The sequence below is a fragment of the Tursiops truncatus genome, chromosome 2, assembly GCF_011762595.2.
Source record: "Tursiops truncatus isolate mTurTru1 chromosome 2, mTurTru1.mat.Y, whole genome shotgun sequence".
Lineage (NCBI taxonomy): Eukaryota > Metazoa > Chordata > Mammalia > Artiodactyla > Delphinidae > Tursiops > Tursiops truncatus.
Window position 1 is genome coordinate 25,687,619 of NC_047035.1, and position 15,402 is coordinate 25,703,020.

General features: G+C 46.9%; 1 protein-coding gene across 6 annotated transcripts in view; it reads left to right on the plus strand.

The window, feature by feature from the left end:
* Window positions 1-243: 243 nt before the first annotated feature.
* POMT2 (protein O-mannosyltransferase 2) overlaps window positions 244-15,402 on the plus strand; it is a 47,717-nt gene continuing 32,558 nt past the window's right edge. For all 6 annotated transcript variants that reach the window (XR_004525017.2, XM_033850789.2, XM_073800179.1 and 3 more), the window contains exons 1-4: window positions 244-491; window positions 8,323-8,407; window positions 12,899-13,003; window positions 14,761-14,869. Coding sequence is in view for 5 of the 6 variants with exons in the window: in XM_033850789.2 (XP_033706680.1) it covers window positions 244-491; window positions 8,323-8,407; window positions 12,899-13,003; window positions 14,761-14,869 (547 nt within the window). In the remaining variant the exon portion in view is untranslated. The remainder of the gene's footprint in view (window positions 492-8,322; window positions 8,408-12,898; window positions 13,004-14,760; window positions 14,870-15,402) is intronic.

The window sequence follows — 15,402 nt, forward strand, 5'->3', positions numbered from 1 at the left end:
GGGAATTGCAGTTCTTTGAGCCCGCTTTCTCCCCGGCCCGCCCGGACGTCATGCTCTGCGCCACTAGCCGTCTCCTAGCGGCCCGGGCGGCGACCGCGCTCCCCTTCCAGCCCAGAGTCCGGGGTAGGGAACTAACTACATTTCCCAGGGCACCCCGAGCCGCCGCTTGGTGACTTATTGGCGGGGCGGCTCGCAAGACCTAGCGTGCTTGCGGGCCGGAGGGCCATCCTGAGGAGGGGAAGGATGCCGCCGGCCGTAGGCGGAGGCCTGGCAGGGTCTGAGCTGCGTCCCCGGAGGGGCCGCTGTGGGTCCCAGGCTGCTAGGGCCGTGGGCCCGGACGTGGCCACCGAAGCTACAACGCGGAGCCCCAAACGGCCTGCTCCGAGCTCGCGGCGCTTCGAGGCGCCCGGCCGGTGGGCTCTGCTGGCCCTGGTGACGCTGATGTCCTTTGCCACCCGCTTCCACCGTCTGGACCAGCCGCCGCACATCTGGTGAGTGATGGGAGGGACTGGGCAGGCACCTTGGCAACTGGGAGGGAGGGGCGCGCCTTCTCATTGGTCTGGAGGCACGGAGAGGGCGGGATTCACAGGCGGAGGGGCGGGGCCGCGCTGGAGGGGAAACAGGTTTCTGGTGGTTGCCTCTGCCCAGGTGCAGTCTCCGTGAGAGAAATCTTTTTGCTTCGGTGTGTGTGAGAGTGGGATTCCTTAGGATCTGAGGAAGCAGTCTTCATGTCTTGCAGGTTATGCTGCAGCGTCTCACCTGGCTCTCAAATGGTAGCTTTTAAAGGTGCTTTGAACTGACCCAGGAGAATTGGAAATTCTTAGTACAGAATTTCCTAAGGCCTGAGTTCCTAATCTGCAGGATTTAGACCTCCACGGAGGGGAACATTCCTATCTGAGTACCACATTCTCGGGAGCCAGAACAACCTGTGTGCCCACGGATGATAACAAGGGTCCCAGGAAGCAGGTCTGGGGTCATCCTGTGAGGATGTATTTTCTTAAAGGCTTTATTTTGTAGGACTAAGGTGCAGGAGTCAGATTTCGTTAAAAAAGCTTAAAAGGTCTCCAGCTCAGAGGAAAATTTTTATACAGTTTGAAAATGGTTAATTTGTTTTGCCAAGACGTGATACCATGTTTTCTCAGTATCACTGAGGAGAAAGTGTAGAGGTTGTTAGAAATGGAACTCCTTGACTAAAAAGCAAGCAGGCTAACAAGCTATCAGGGTTACCCTACTTGGAAGTTAATGAATTAGCTTGTTACTATTTCATGAGTGCTGGCGGAAGATGTGAGACTCCTGGGTCAGAGTCAAAAAACTTATTACTCGTAGCAAAGGAAGCAGGATGAACATCGGCATATTGGATTCAGTTTCTCATGGCTCCGAAGTCCCACGGGGTGACGCTATGGGCTCAGATGGATGACTGCACACACTGTGCGTTGCCTTGCAGCTAAGGAGCAACAAGCTTGGGGAATTTACAAAAAGCAAGCGTACTTTTTGCCCTGGAGAGAGATGTTACCTCATCTCTCAAGGCTGCTTGGTGCAAACACAACTTTGGGAAATGGCCCAGGTAAAGTGCAGTCAAGGCCCTGCATTCTCCGCATACCCAGCAAGATGTGTGGAAGTACAAGAGACCCATGGAGGACTGTCTCTCCCAACAGTCTCACTCCTTGATTTTACACTCTCTTGGCTTCTAGCAAATTTTCACATGAATGTGCAACTCCATTGGCTACTCTGATTAACCTGGCCGAGGCAGGGACCCAGTCTATTTAGTTTGTCTCATACAACATTTATTTAAGGCTGCTCTCACCAGGAGTCAAAGCAGCAGGGTGGGGCTTCCCTGGTGGCGCAGTGGTTGAGAGTCCGCCTGCCGATGCAGGGTACACGGGTTCGTGCCCTGGTCCGGGAAGATCCCACATGCTGCGGAGCGGCTGGGCCCGTGCGCCATGGCCACTGAGCCTGCGCATCCGGAGCCTGTGCTCCGCAACGGGAGAGGCCACAACAGTGAGAGGCCCGCGTACCGCAAAAAAACAAAACAAAACAGCAGGATGAGGCCAACCTGTGGTGTTAACCTGTGCCCTCCGGGGTGCTGGAGTGGGGTGGGGAGGGACCAGGAAGTCTTATTTCAGTTAGCTGAGATGTAGTCTAAGGCCAGTCTGTTATCCATTATAGTCTGTACACAGGTGTTTAGACTGACCTCTGATTTTTGATGTCACTGCCAATAATTACAATGAGTTCTCCCATTTAAAAAGCAACTCCCATGCCCAGTGGAAAGGCATTCCACAGCACATTCTTCCCTGCATTCTAATATACTACCTGAAGGGGTGCAGATCACTCCAGTTCAGGATTTTTTGTTAAATATTATTTGGATTTCCATCAGATTTGATTTAGATCATCATTACAGTGATTTGGTTAAGCCCCACGGGCAGCGAGAGTCACTGCATAGTTGCAGCCTCAATCACTATACAAGGCATAACGTAAGGTCCCTAGGGTGTCAGGAGAAGCTTATGAATTTATATCAGTCATACTAACAGAAGGTTGTGCCAGTCTGTGTTTTTGCGCACATGCGAGGGAGGTCCATGTTTGGGAGTTAATGTTGATGTCGTCAGGGACATGAGGATAGTTCAAGACCGGCCATGTCCACATGAGTTTTTCTGATTTCATGGTGGAATAACAGAGTCAGCAATAGGTCAGATTGCTAGCTACAGCTGCCACTGACTTAGTTGAACTGTGTTAGTATTTTGCCAGACTGGGTGCTGGGCCTAGGAGGCAAAGAGAGCATTAATTGTTTCCCTTCTCTTTACATTTCCAGGGGCCTAAGATGTTCCTTCCCCAGGTGGAAAGGTTGTTTGTTTCCTCCCACTGCCATATAATCAGTGTGTCCCACTCTAGTACCTGTAAATTCACCTTTACTCCAACTATTGCATACTAATATCCAGACCTTTCTGTCATGGGCACTGTCAGAAACTTGACAGAGACTTATTATGTCTCCCATCTTGGCCCATGTGAGCCACTGTAGCGGGACCTCACAAGCAGTGTGCTCAACCAGGTGATCTTTATGCACTGAAACCACGTCACTCCAACAAGAAAACCCAAGTGACTGAACTGGAATTAAGTTTGAATCCCATAAATCCCCAACTGCACCCCCAGGTTGATCCAGAATTGCTGTTAGGGGAGACCAGTCGAGCCCAGGAATAGTCAAGGAAGAATCTCAAATTTTCAAAATGGGTTTTTATAACCTTCCACCCCTTTTGTTCTGATCATTACCCAGTTGGTGGCCGAGAGGAGATGAACACCTAGTTAGGTGACCAAACTACTTGACTAAGATGTGTGAACAAGGAGGAAGGTGAGGGAAGTTGACTCAGAAATCTTTTTGAGAAGACTGTTCAGTGCTTGACAATATCAGATACCCGTGGATGGCCTGGAGTGTGGAATGTCATCAGATTTTTGGCTATTCAGCCATTGCAAAAAAAAAAAAAAAGGGTGTACCATTGTCAGACTGTAGATGGTTTGGAAAGCTGAAAACACAACACAGTTTAGTCTCAAGGGCCGCAGTGATATATCTAGAGTCAGATGATTGGACTGGAAGAGCATCATCAACACTAACCCGAAACGGTGTCAACAGCAGTGGGGCACCAGTGATAGCCTGGAATGCGGAACAAAGTCCTAGTACAATCAGTTTCCTTGGAGTGGTCAGTACCCCACGCAATGTGGCTTCCTTCACTGCAAGACAAACGTGCCAACTTTTGGCAGGAGTCACAAGTTACCACAATGTAGCAATGGCTTCTGCTTTGGAGACGTTTAGTCCTTTACTTTGTGCCCAGTCCATGGTGGTAGATGTGTTTCCATGCCTGGTGTATTGACGTATGCAGGTGGCAATGGCAGCAGTCTGGATGGTGCAGGTTTGATCAGCAGCTTGATTCTAATCCGTCTTATCAGAATACTGGCCCTTACTGGGGGCATCTACATGAGTGATCCAGATTGGCCCATTGGCAGGCAGCCATGATTTTTTTCCACAGTTCTTGGCTCCGAAGAGGGGTGTTTTACATTTCTTAGTATATGGCCTTGCAAGTGACACACCAGATGGTTAGGCCAATGGCAAAAGCCTAAGGGAAAATAAAAATATAACTTGTCTGTTTCTTAGGAGTATTGTCTAAGGCAAGGGTGATGACTTTCAATTCAGTGCATTGTGCCAATCAACCCTTATTGCAGTCGGTCTTCCAGAAACGTCAGTGGGGCTCGATGATAGCTACTGCCCTGTGGACACCATCTGCTTTTAATTTAGCCTAACCATCAGTGAACCAGGCACAAACATTAGGAGGAACCTCTGGGAATCAAGACCCCACTGAGTCAGCGGCTTTGCTTCAGGCGGTGGAGTGGAAGATAGTTTCTTCCAAAGGGGCAGCTGCCACCTCTTCTTGAAAAACCAAGATGCCTCTAGGGCCAACACTTGAATATACCACTTCCATTTCACCAGCGAGGCTTGTTGAGCCCTTCCGTCGTTAGCCATAGATTTCAAGTTGACCCACCCCAAAGTGACAGTATCAGGCCAAAGAGTCCTAAGGTCTTCATGGTTCAGGCCCTCAAGTTCAACAAGAGCTTAGTAGTTAGGTTGACAGTTGCCCCTTTAAAAGGGTGTGTACTTGGTACCTATGTCCAGCAGATGGCGCTGTCATGGAGCTCTCCAAGCCCCCCTCCCCAACCCCCCGCCCTGAAATTCCATCTTTAAAGCTGTAATGTCCCTTTCTCGTCTTGTGATTTATATTATTTCTGTAGGACCACTTGGGAGGGGACAGGATCACCTCTCACTAAATTAGCAGTCTCTCAATGGGATAATCTTGGACACATATGGGATAAATACGACTATGCCTTCAGCAGTGGGAGACACAACCGTAGTTGCAAGGGCCCTACCCAAGGCCACTTTCCCTTCCCTTCCCCACTGGGAACTTGGCTCAGACCCTATCAGTTGAATTTAGGTGCTTTTTCCCCTTTCAACTAACAAGTCTAATAGGCCTGCATCAGGAGCTATAATGACAGCCACCTAGAGGTTACGCCATTCCCAGGTGGGAGGTGTGGCGCGTGCTGGATGCAGGGCGCAGGAGGAGGCCCTTTTGCTCCTTCAGCCCCTCGGCAGGCTTGGCACCACTTCTTCCCAGTCTGCTTTCCTGTGTCTGGTGAGCACCTGGGCTTAGGGGCTTTTTCTTTCAGTCCCTGTACACACTGCCATGGTCCTCCCTGCAGTCCTTGGCGCCTTTGGTAATCCCTGCGCCTAGCAAATCCTCTTACTCCAAGGGATTGAGTAGGGTGCTCGTGTATCCAGTAGGACTTTGAGCTTGAGTCCCCCTCCTCCCCAGAGTTCCCCACCACACTAGGATGGGTGTGTATGGCCTCTAGCCCCCTTTAGGGACAGGGAGACCTTAGCCCCACCTGTAATCATCTTACTCTTTAAAGAAGCTGAGATTGTGCCAGAGGGGGAGGGATCACGGGACACGGAGGGACGGAGTGGCTCTGAGCCTCTAAGCAAGGCACACCTTTGGCTTGAGCACACAGCTCACCCGAGAACCTTTCAATGTTTTCATTTTACCCAGAGTTCTGCGTTGAATAGCAAGGTCCTTACCACTGGCACTGTTAAGCTTTGGGGCCTCCTAGATTCATCAGCCCTTCTGCGTTGAATAGCAAGGTCCTTACCACTGGCACCATTAAGCTTGGGGGCCTCCTAGGTTCATCAGCCCGTCCATCTTGCCTTTTGGCTGGGGCTGCTTAGCCTGTTGCCCCAGGGTTGCGATTATATCCTTTCCTCCTTTTGCCCAGAAGGCCGTGGGCAGGAACCAAGGCAGCATTCAGACTGTTTGTTTCAATCCTGCCTCTCTCCCCTCAACCTCATTCATAGGCAGGACAGTGGGGGATTCTTACTACCTGCCTTCCCCACCACTTGGGCAAGAACATTCACCACCAGGGTGATTCCAGGGCGTCTTCTCTTATCCCTAACCCAGTCCATGATGGCCCTTGTCCTTTCTCTTAAGGAAAGCTATGACTCAGCATCCTATGCTTGTCACCGAAACTGTCAGGGTTTGGGGTTTTATTTTTATGCTACTTGCCAACTAATGAGTTAGCCTGTCAGTGTTTTATGGATGCTGGCAGGAGACAAAGTCCTGGGTCAGAGACAAAGGCCTTTATTTCTCACAGCACAGCAAGCAGGATGAGCATCAGTATGTTGGCATCAGTTCCCCTTGTCCCCAGTGTCCCATGTGATACCCTGGGTCTGGATGAATGCCTGCACGTGCAGGGGGTTGAATCACAGCTGAGGAGTATTGATCTTGGGGAATCCGCTGTTTTATAATAAGCAGTAAACAAGACTGCTCTCTGTCCCAGAGGGAGACGTGGTGTCTTCCTCAAGGTTGCTGCAAGCATAACCCTGAGAAGTGGCCTGAGTAAAGAGCAGCCAGGACCTTGCATTCTTGGCGTAGCCTGCAAGGTCTGCAGAGCAAGAGAGAGCCAGAGAAGACCGTCCATCCCACCGCAAACACGCAGTAAAAGCCAAGAGGAAGCGTGACTATTGCTACTAGTTTTACTTGAAGTAAAAATCTTACACCCCTTTATCAATATGTTTCCAAACAGACTTCAAAACTAACCACAAATGTTGGGACAGTTTAAATAGTGCCCAGCATGTGTGGGACTTCATAGTCTGTAAAGTTCTTTCCCATGCGTTACCTCATACCTGCCTCCCTGCGAGGTGGACTGGCAGATGCTACTGTTGTCTTCATCACGTAGATGAGAAAAGAGATCCGGAGAGGGTGAGTGATTTTGCCAGGTCATGCTCCCACAGTGGGTGGCGGAGCTGGGACCGGATCTCTCTTTTTTCTGCAAATGTATTTTGTCACACTGCTTGGAAGTTATTTTTCTGTTTGACATCGCCATGTCACTGTCCTCATTTCATGTCAAGCCATGTACTTAGCAGACGCAGAAGTAGATTTACCCTTCTGCCTGTTTATTAGACCCAGTGTGTAAAACACACAAACAAAAAAAAGACCCTGCATTTTTGGTAAGAGCATGTTTTGCCCCTTATTCTGTAGGACAGTGATAACTACTTATAGAAGCTGACCTGGGGATGGATAGTCACTAGAAAGCAACTGTTCTTCTGAGCTGCAGGGAGAGATTGACAAACAGAAATGGCCAGGTTCTGCTGGGTTACTAGCCTGCCGCTGTGAAGCCCCCGTGTAGGGTGTGAAAGGTTTACTGTGGTTGTGTAGAAGAACAAGATTTTTGCATTGTGCTTAAAAGCTAGTGTATTAGAATCACTTACTTGCAAAATAATTTTTAAATAATTTGTAAATAATGAGGATAGGTTTTTAGACTGGTTGTTAACTTGGTAAGAAAGCCCTCACTTTTTATATACTTGTTAGTTCATTATAATAAGGTCAGTGAGTTCATAGTTAGCAGGTTAATTATCACAAGGTTGGGAGCAAAATCAGACTCCAGGCACAACCATGGTCTATAGGCTCTTACTGATCAGTAGCCCACAGTGTAGTTTGTAACAGCAAGAGTAATGCAGTTTCTAGTAGCAAAAATAGTCTTAGGGTTAGAAGTTAGCAGACTTGGGGCTTCCCTGGTGGCGCAGTGGTTAAAAATCCACCTGCCAAGGCAGGGGACACAGGTTCGAGCCCTGGTCCAGGAAGATCCCACATGCCGCGGAGCAACTAAGCCCGTGTGCCACAACGACTGAGCCTGCGCTCTAGAGTCTGTGAGCCACAACTACTGAGCCCATGTACCACAACTACAGAAGCCCACGCACCTAGAGCCCATGGTCCACAACAAGAGAAGCCATTGCAATGAGAAGCCCTTGCACCACAACGAAGAGTAGCGCCCGCAACTAGAGAAAGCCCGTGCGCAGCCACAAAGACCCAATGCAGCCACAAATAAATAATAAATAAATAAATAAACTTATTTTTTAAAAAAAGTTAGCAGACTTGGAAGAAAACTCTTATTGCAAAACTTTTTACAGTATAGGAAACTCTTCGCCTTTTTAAAATAAATAGAAACTCAAGATACAGAATAAGTATAGATTTAACTTAAATTTATGAAACTGGTTGGTAAGTATTTGCTAGCCTTTCTCAGCTGTCTAAATGAAGATTAAGGAACAGCCTGATGTCTTGCTTCCTCAAATCACTTGTGTCAAAAGCTTTTTTTTTTTAAATCCAGATTTTCTCATTAACTGCTTGAAACTTATAACCTTTGGTTTTAACTGTAATTTTAACCATGCTTTATTAAGGCTGTTTGGGTTGTACGATAATTTTAAGAATTTCATTTCTCTTTCTGTTTTCTTTTTAGTTGGGATGAAACTCACTTTGGAAAAATGGGAAGTTACTATATCAACCGCACCTTTTTCTTTGATGTGCACCCGCCTCTGGGAAAGGTGAGCAGTGTGGTGAAGGACGGTGCTCTCCTAAGAGTTGGAGCCAAGTCTTAGATTTGGATTTAATTCTTGGGCTTGTAGAAAGAATTCCCTGACATTCCAGAACAGCTGCTTTCATGGGAAACCTTTGCTGTTTTTAGGAGTCCTCTGGGCTCAGAAATGGAGAGAGATTCCACCAACTGATGGATGGATAAACAAAATGTGGTATTATCTATACAATGGAATATTATTGAGCCATAAAAAGGAGTGAAATATTGACACATGCTGCAACATGGATGGGTCTCATAAACATTATATTAAGTGGAAGAAGTCAGACATAAAGGGCCACGTATTATATGTTTCCAGAATTGGCAAATCCACAGAGATAGAAACTAGATTAGCAGTTGCCAGGGTCTGGGGGGAGGGAGGATTGGAGAGTGACTGTAAATGGGTGTGGAATTTCTTTTTGGGGTGATGAAATAGTCTGGAATTAGGTAGTGGTGATGGTCGCACAACCTTGTGAATAAACTAAAAGCCACTGAATTGTACACCTTAAAATGGTGAATTTTATGGTATATGAATTTTACCTTAATTGAAAAAAAAAAAAAAGAGATGGAGAGAAGGAATCTGTTGCATAAAAAGCAGAAATAGCTTAGGGGAGCTGACTGTCCACGAGGGCCTGAAACTCCTTCCCACTCCCCGTTCCCAGCGTGCACGTTGTTTGGCTTGTTCCTTTCACATGATGTACAATTAGAAATTCCACCAATCAGAATTCATTTTACTCTCTTAAAAACAAATACCCCCGAGAAGGCTAATGGATTAGCCTTGGCATTTCGCTCAGTCCTTTCTTCCTAACTGGAGGCTGAGCTCTTTGGTACTAAGGGGACAGGAATTTGCCTGGTATGAAGATGGGGAGTGTTCTTGGAGCGTGGAGTACTTGGGGATGAAGGCAGGGGGTGAGGGGTGGCAGGGGTGGTGACTGTGACACGTGGGCTTAGGGGGAAAGCACCAGAGCATGGGGTAGGGACCAGGGGCACGGCCCTGCAGGTGGGAGTGGTGGAGAGGAAGGTGGAATAGGTGGCCCTTCCTTCCTTCCTTCCTTCCTTCCTTCCTTCCCTCCTTCCTTCCTTCCTTCCTTCCTTCCTTCGTCCCTCCCTCCCTCCCTCCCTCTCCGGGTCTCAGTTGTGGCACATGTGATCTGTAGTTGCGGCATGTGGGCTCTTAGTTGCGGCATGCAGGATCTAGTTCCATGACCAGGGATCGAATCCAGGCCCCCTGCATTGATAGCGTTGAGTCTTAACTGCTGGACCACCAGGGGAGTCCCTAGGTGGCCTATTTCAAAATTAGCTCCGAGCCCAGAGAAGCAGCAAAAAATGTAATGCCTCTTTCTGTCTCCTTTATAAGATAACAACAATAAGATTGGAGCAATTGAACAGTCTCTTTTAGTCACTTTAGATGCATTAACTTATATAATGCTCAGGACAACCTTATGAAGTAGGTACTGTTGTATCCTCATGTTACGGAAGGGGAAACTGGGACTCAGAGACGATAAGTAGTTTGCCATAGGGATTAAAGCTAGTAAGTGGCAGCTGGTAAGGTTCAGACTGGCTTAGAGTCTGCTCTGTTAACCATTATACCACTGCCTGATGAACTTGCCTTGCCCCAGTATTCGGGCAAGTACATCTGTTACCGCTGTAGAATTAAGCCACAGAACGTGCTGAACATTTGCACTGGGCTAGCCTGGGACCCAGCCCGCCAGTAGAGGAGGAAACCTAGCCCAGTCTTTCATCTGGGGACTGCCTGTCTGTTTTTGGGGTCTGCTAGTGCTCAGCACAGTGAAGGCGTGTGGAAAACACTTGCTGATTTGTTTTTGCTGAAGCCTTCCCTTCCTCACATGTGGCCCCTGTGTGGAGGGAGAAATGTGAGGCTTCTTTCTAAGGCTGCCCCCAGAGAGTGTGATCCATCTGCCCCTCGAATTTATCTCCTGATGGGCCTGTGCTCTACCTGGATAAAAGAGTGATAAGCAACGTAGCTTTCATAGGTTCTGAGGCCAAGTCAGCGCAAGAATCAAAAAGCCCCATGACGTGGTGAGTAGAACGTTTTCTCCTACAGTACTGACCCCAATACCTGCCTCTTCACACTGGTCCCAGCCCTAGGCGCCAGGGGCTCCAAGGAAATAGGTACTTTTAAAAGAAATAAAAATACCTGCACATAGCACAAAGTTTGATCAGTACAGAAGGAAATAAAAGGTCAAAAGTTACCTTCCCTCACAGTTTTATTCCTCAGAGGCAGCCAGGGTCACCTTTATTAACAGTTTCTTATATATCCTCTCAGAAACTTTATACAAACATAAGTGTGTATGCATTTCTACACACATACATATTAGCACACGGGAACAGCACATTATATATGCAAATGGAATCAGGCTAAAATTGTTGAGCAACTTGTATTTTAAACATAATATATCTTAACTTCTTTCCACATCAATACATAAAATGTACCCCATTCTTTTTCATGGCTGTAGATTATTCCGTTATACAGTTGCGCCATAAATTATTTTGCCTCTCTTCAACTGGTGGGCATTTATGTTATTTCCAGTTTTTAGCCATTACAAAAGGTAGTGCAATGAACATCCTTGTACATTTATCTTTTCGTAGTTTTGCAGGTGTAGCCAAAAGAGCCTCAGTGGCTGAACTAAAGAGTCAAATAATATGCATATTTAGATTTGTGTTGGACATTGTTAAGTTTTCCTGCAAAAATGCTGAGATACTACATACTCCCACCAACAGCGTATGAGGGTGCTTGCTCTCCTCACATCGTTGCCAGCACTGGTATGATCATACTTCCAAAATTTTGCGAATTTGAGAGTAAAAACTGGTATATCACTGTTTTCATTTGCGTGTCTTTCTGAATTACGTTGAGCATTTTTCCATATGTTTTTTAGCCATCTGTGTTTTGTTTTCTATGAAAACATTTTTCTAGTAAGTTGCCCTTATTCTTATTGATTTGAATGAGTTCTTTAGTTAGGAAATTAGCTCAGGGCTACTTTTAACCTTATGGAAACTGAGAGGGAGCTGAATTTTGAGTGCTTGTTAAACGCTTGTCAGAGTGCTAAGTGTTTTGCCTACAACATTACCTCTAAGCCTCACAACCATCTGCAAGGAAGGTTTTATTACCTGTAGGTAAGAGATTATTATGATCAGAGAGCTAGTATGGGGGGCTCTGAGATCCAAACCATCTGTGCATTTCTTCACTCTACCAGACCAGCCAGGAAGTCTGGGGATTTATGCCAGCACCAGGCGGGTCTGTCCTCTGAGATCCCAGGGGGGAAGGGACATTCATTTGATTGTCATTTGTCAGTTTAAGTTCACCTGGGTATTCGGATGGCTCTGTCTTCCCAATACCTCATATTACTTTACATTAAATTAATTAATATTAAATTAACTTCTGGACCCTGGGATTCCTTTTTTTTTTTTTTTTTAAATAAGGCTTCATAATAATTTACTGCTGAACTTTGGCTTCTGTACCTTGACACAGAACTACAGAGAGTGACTGTGTTTAGAACTACTTAGAGGAAAAAGTGAGCTGGTTAGCGGTCCAAATCCAAGCCCGCACAAGCAGCGTCGCTGGGAAGGGCTTTCCCTCCACACAGCCAGGGTATTCTGCCCCTCCACACAGCCGAACCCGAGCACAGGGGTCAGGCCGAGGCAGCCTGGGGCTGTTACAGATGCTTCATATTTGCTGACAGTTTTTATGTTTTGGCTGCTTCTGATTACGTGTGTGGAAAAGAAAATTTTACACTGTTGACAGTCAAGGAAAGACAGAAACGAAGAGGCTGATCCTCTCGAACGTTTTGAAGGATTTACAGCTCACAGTCTAAGTTTACAGTTGATTTGTTCTGTTTTGGGATGTGCCGGGTGGCCTCCCTTTGGAATACTGGCGGTAGGAGAAACCAGTCCCAGGCCTTTTGGCATTGTTTCCACTGGGACTTCTCTCTTCCCCTCTGGGGAAATGCATCTGTGTTTGCATTCTGCTTTCCCATTTTCTTCCCTTCTCTCTATTCCTGGTGTGTAGCAACTTGGCCACTTTCCTCCCTCCTCATTCTGACTTGGAACCTCATTTTCTTTTCAGTGGCCCAGTCTCCCAGGAATCAGCCCCTGCCCATGGCCTCCCCCATGAGCTGTCGTGTTTTACTTCATAACAAATGAAAGAAGGCTGAATGAGAGAGCCCCTCACTGGCCCTGCCCTTCGAATTGTGGGATTTTTTTCTTCCTAAATACTCAGTCTGCACTGTTCCCAAGAACTTGGCCTTAACACAAGAGAGGATTTGTTTCAGGCAATGAGCTCTGTAGACAAAAGATTCTTTGCTCTGCAACAGCTGCCGGAGAAAATGTCACAGTGGGAGCTCCTTCTATGGACAGTTGTCAAGGGAAGCCAAGGTCTGGGTGCAGCTGGAGGGAAGTTCAGGGGGCGGAGGCATCTTCTCTCTGAGGCCTCTCCTTCTCTCCTCAGATGCTGATAGGCCTTGCTGGCCACCTGACTGGATATGACGGCACCTTTTTGTTCCAGAAGCCTGGGGACGAATATGAGCATCACAGCTACCTGGGAATGAGAGGAGTAAGGCTTCCTGACTTGCTATTGCCCGACTCAACCCTGGGGCCACGCTCAGTCAGAAATGTGACAGCTGGAAGCCCTGGAGTGGTGGCAGGTGTAGATAAGGGGACTTTGGTGGGGGAGCATGATTGGACCTGTACCCTGTAGTAGAGATTCAGAGCTGGGGTGGGCGGGAAGGAAGAGGGAGGCCACAGATAATACAGCGATGACACAGACAGGAGCAAGCGCACCCCGTCACCTGTTCTCCTGCCAACGTGAGGCATCAAATTTCAGATCAGAGGGCAGCCCGGGACTCAGGCAGCCAGGAATCTCCTGCAATCCCAACATTGGCCTCAGCACATTGGCAGGCTACGCGTCCTTCCCCTGCAGCCACAACTGCTAGGGTGTTGCCTACCTCTGAGGGCCTTTATTAACATTTCAGCCTCCCCACACCCATGTCACCAGGTTCTTCTTTCTTCCCCCACAAAGGTGTCGGGCACACAAGGGGTTTTCCAGTCTTTTAAGGGAAGTGTGTGTTTGCCTGGTCCCTCTGTGCTCTGAGTCCCAACACCAGCCTTGATGGGGCACGGCAGGGCCTGAATACCCAGCTGTCTGGGGACCTTGTATCTGGAGCTAATAAGACCTGTGGAGACTGTCCTCAGTGTGGAGCTCTCAGAGCAGGTAGCATTTACACGCCCCTTTCCTCAAGGAACCGCTTTATCAAAGCAGTTCAGATAAATGCCATGTGATTACTTGGGCTAATCACTGGCTTGTTTGTGTGGTCATACCATTCCATATTAAACAAGAAGTGTCCACTACCCTCAAGTTCATATTCTTAAGTGATTCTGTGTCTTCCTAATGATGTTTGAATACCACATAGCATGCATAATTGGATATAGGCCTGACTCACTGTGAACTTGCTATGGAAATGAGAAGGCCAAATATATCAGCCCTGTTCCCTTTCACACTAGAGCACATTGCTTTCTGCTAACAAAAAGTGACCACCCAAATGTGAGAATTTCCATTCCCCTGGGTTTGTCTGATTACTTTTGATGGACAGGGTAGGGGGATGGAGAGAACACTGGTGGTTAAAAACAAAACAAAACTGAAAAACAACCCTCCAGATGCTGAAGTGTCAAGCAGTCTTTTTTCTAAAATCAAAATACAACCTATAGATTAAAGAGTGATTCCTGGTGTGATTGAATAAAAGGACCAAGGGAGAAATAACAGAAATAACATTAGAGTTCTCTAAAATATTAAAACACCTTCAGAGAGGTATTTCTCAACTTGCACCCAGTTTCATAACAGAAGCTAGTGTTTATCAAGAACTTCCTGTGTGGTAATAAACTTTAGCTCATTTAATCTAAAAAGTAAACCCTATGAGGTAGGAACTCTTAAGTTTCACATTACACAGAAGGAGAGGCTGAGATACAGAGACGTGACTTTGTCAAGGTCACAGCTAGCAGTGATGGGACGGTCCATTCCCGGAGTCTCCCACTTGAAATCGTGGGCCGTCTTGCCCACACCTCCCTGGCTGAACTTTGCTGATTTCTTGTCAGTGCACAAGTTGGTGCTTAGTGGGAACGTAAATGTTGTTTGATTTGATGCTTCACTGTTACACCACCCCTTTCATATTTAAACATATTGCAGGTGATTTTAGGTCACCAAGCCATGCCATCATCAGGGCCCTCCATCTTAAAAGATTAGTTTGTACCAAGCCAAGTAGGTCCCTGATGCTTTGCTTAGTTAGTTACTTGACTGCTTCTCCCGTCCTTCCATAGTTCTGTGCGTTCCTCGGCGCTTTGCTGATCCCCTTTGCCTACCTCACTGTACTGGAGCTGTCCCAGTCCCTCCCGGCAGCGCTGCTCACGGCTGCCCTCCTCACCTTTGGTAAGTTGTCCTAGACCACGTGTCTTGGGATATTGACTGCCACGCTATGAATGTAGCTGGAAATCAATATACTTAAAGATTCTGTCTGCGGGCCCAGTTCTTAAGTAACTTGAGGATTGGGTAAATGTACTACAAGTCTCCTTTTATTCACCAGTAATACTTACATATATAAATACTTATATGTAGCAAGCCTTTATATTTTATTGGAGTGGTGAGTTGGTATGGTAATCCCAAGGAATAGATTATCTGCAAGTTATCCACATTTGAGTTTGGAATGGATAACAAGTTTATGTGTGCTTGTGTGTGCTTGTGTGTGCGTGTGTGTGTGTTTGAAGGAGGCTTACAGTTCTAATTCTGCTTCTCTTAGGTTACTGTCAAGATTAGTTTGCATTCCTTAAACTAATTTCAACTGAATGCAAAGGTAGATGCCACAGAAGTAGCTGGGTGGCAGAGAATAAAATGGGAGCTTTATTTCTGTGGATAATTCTCACATGGCTAATTGAGAGTTGATCCAGAGAAACTGATCCTGTTTT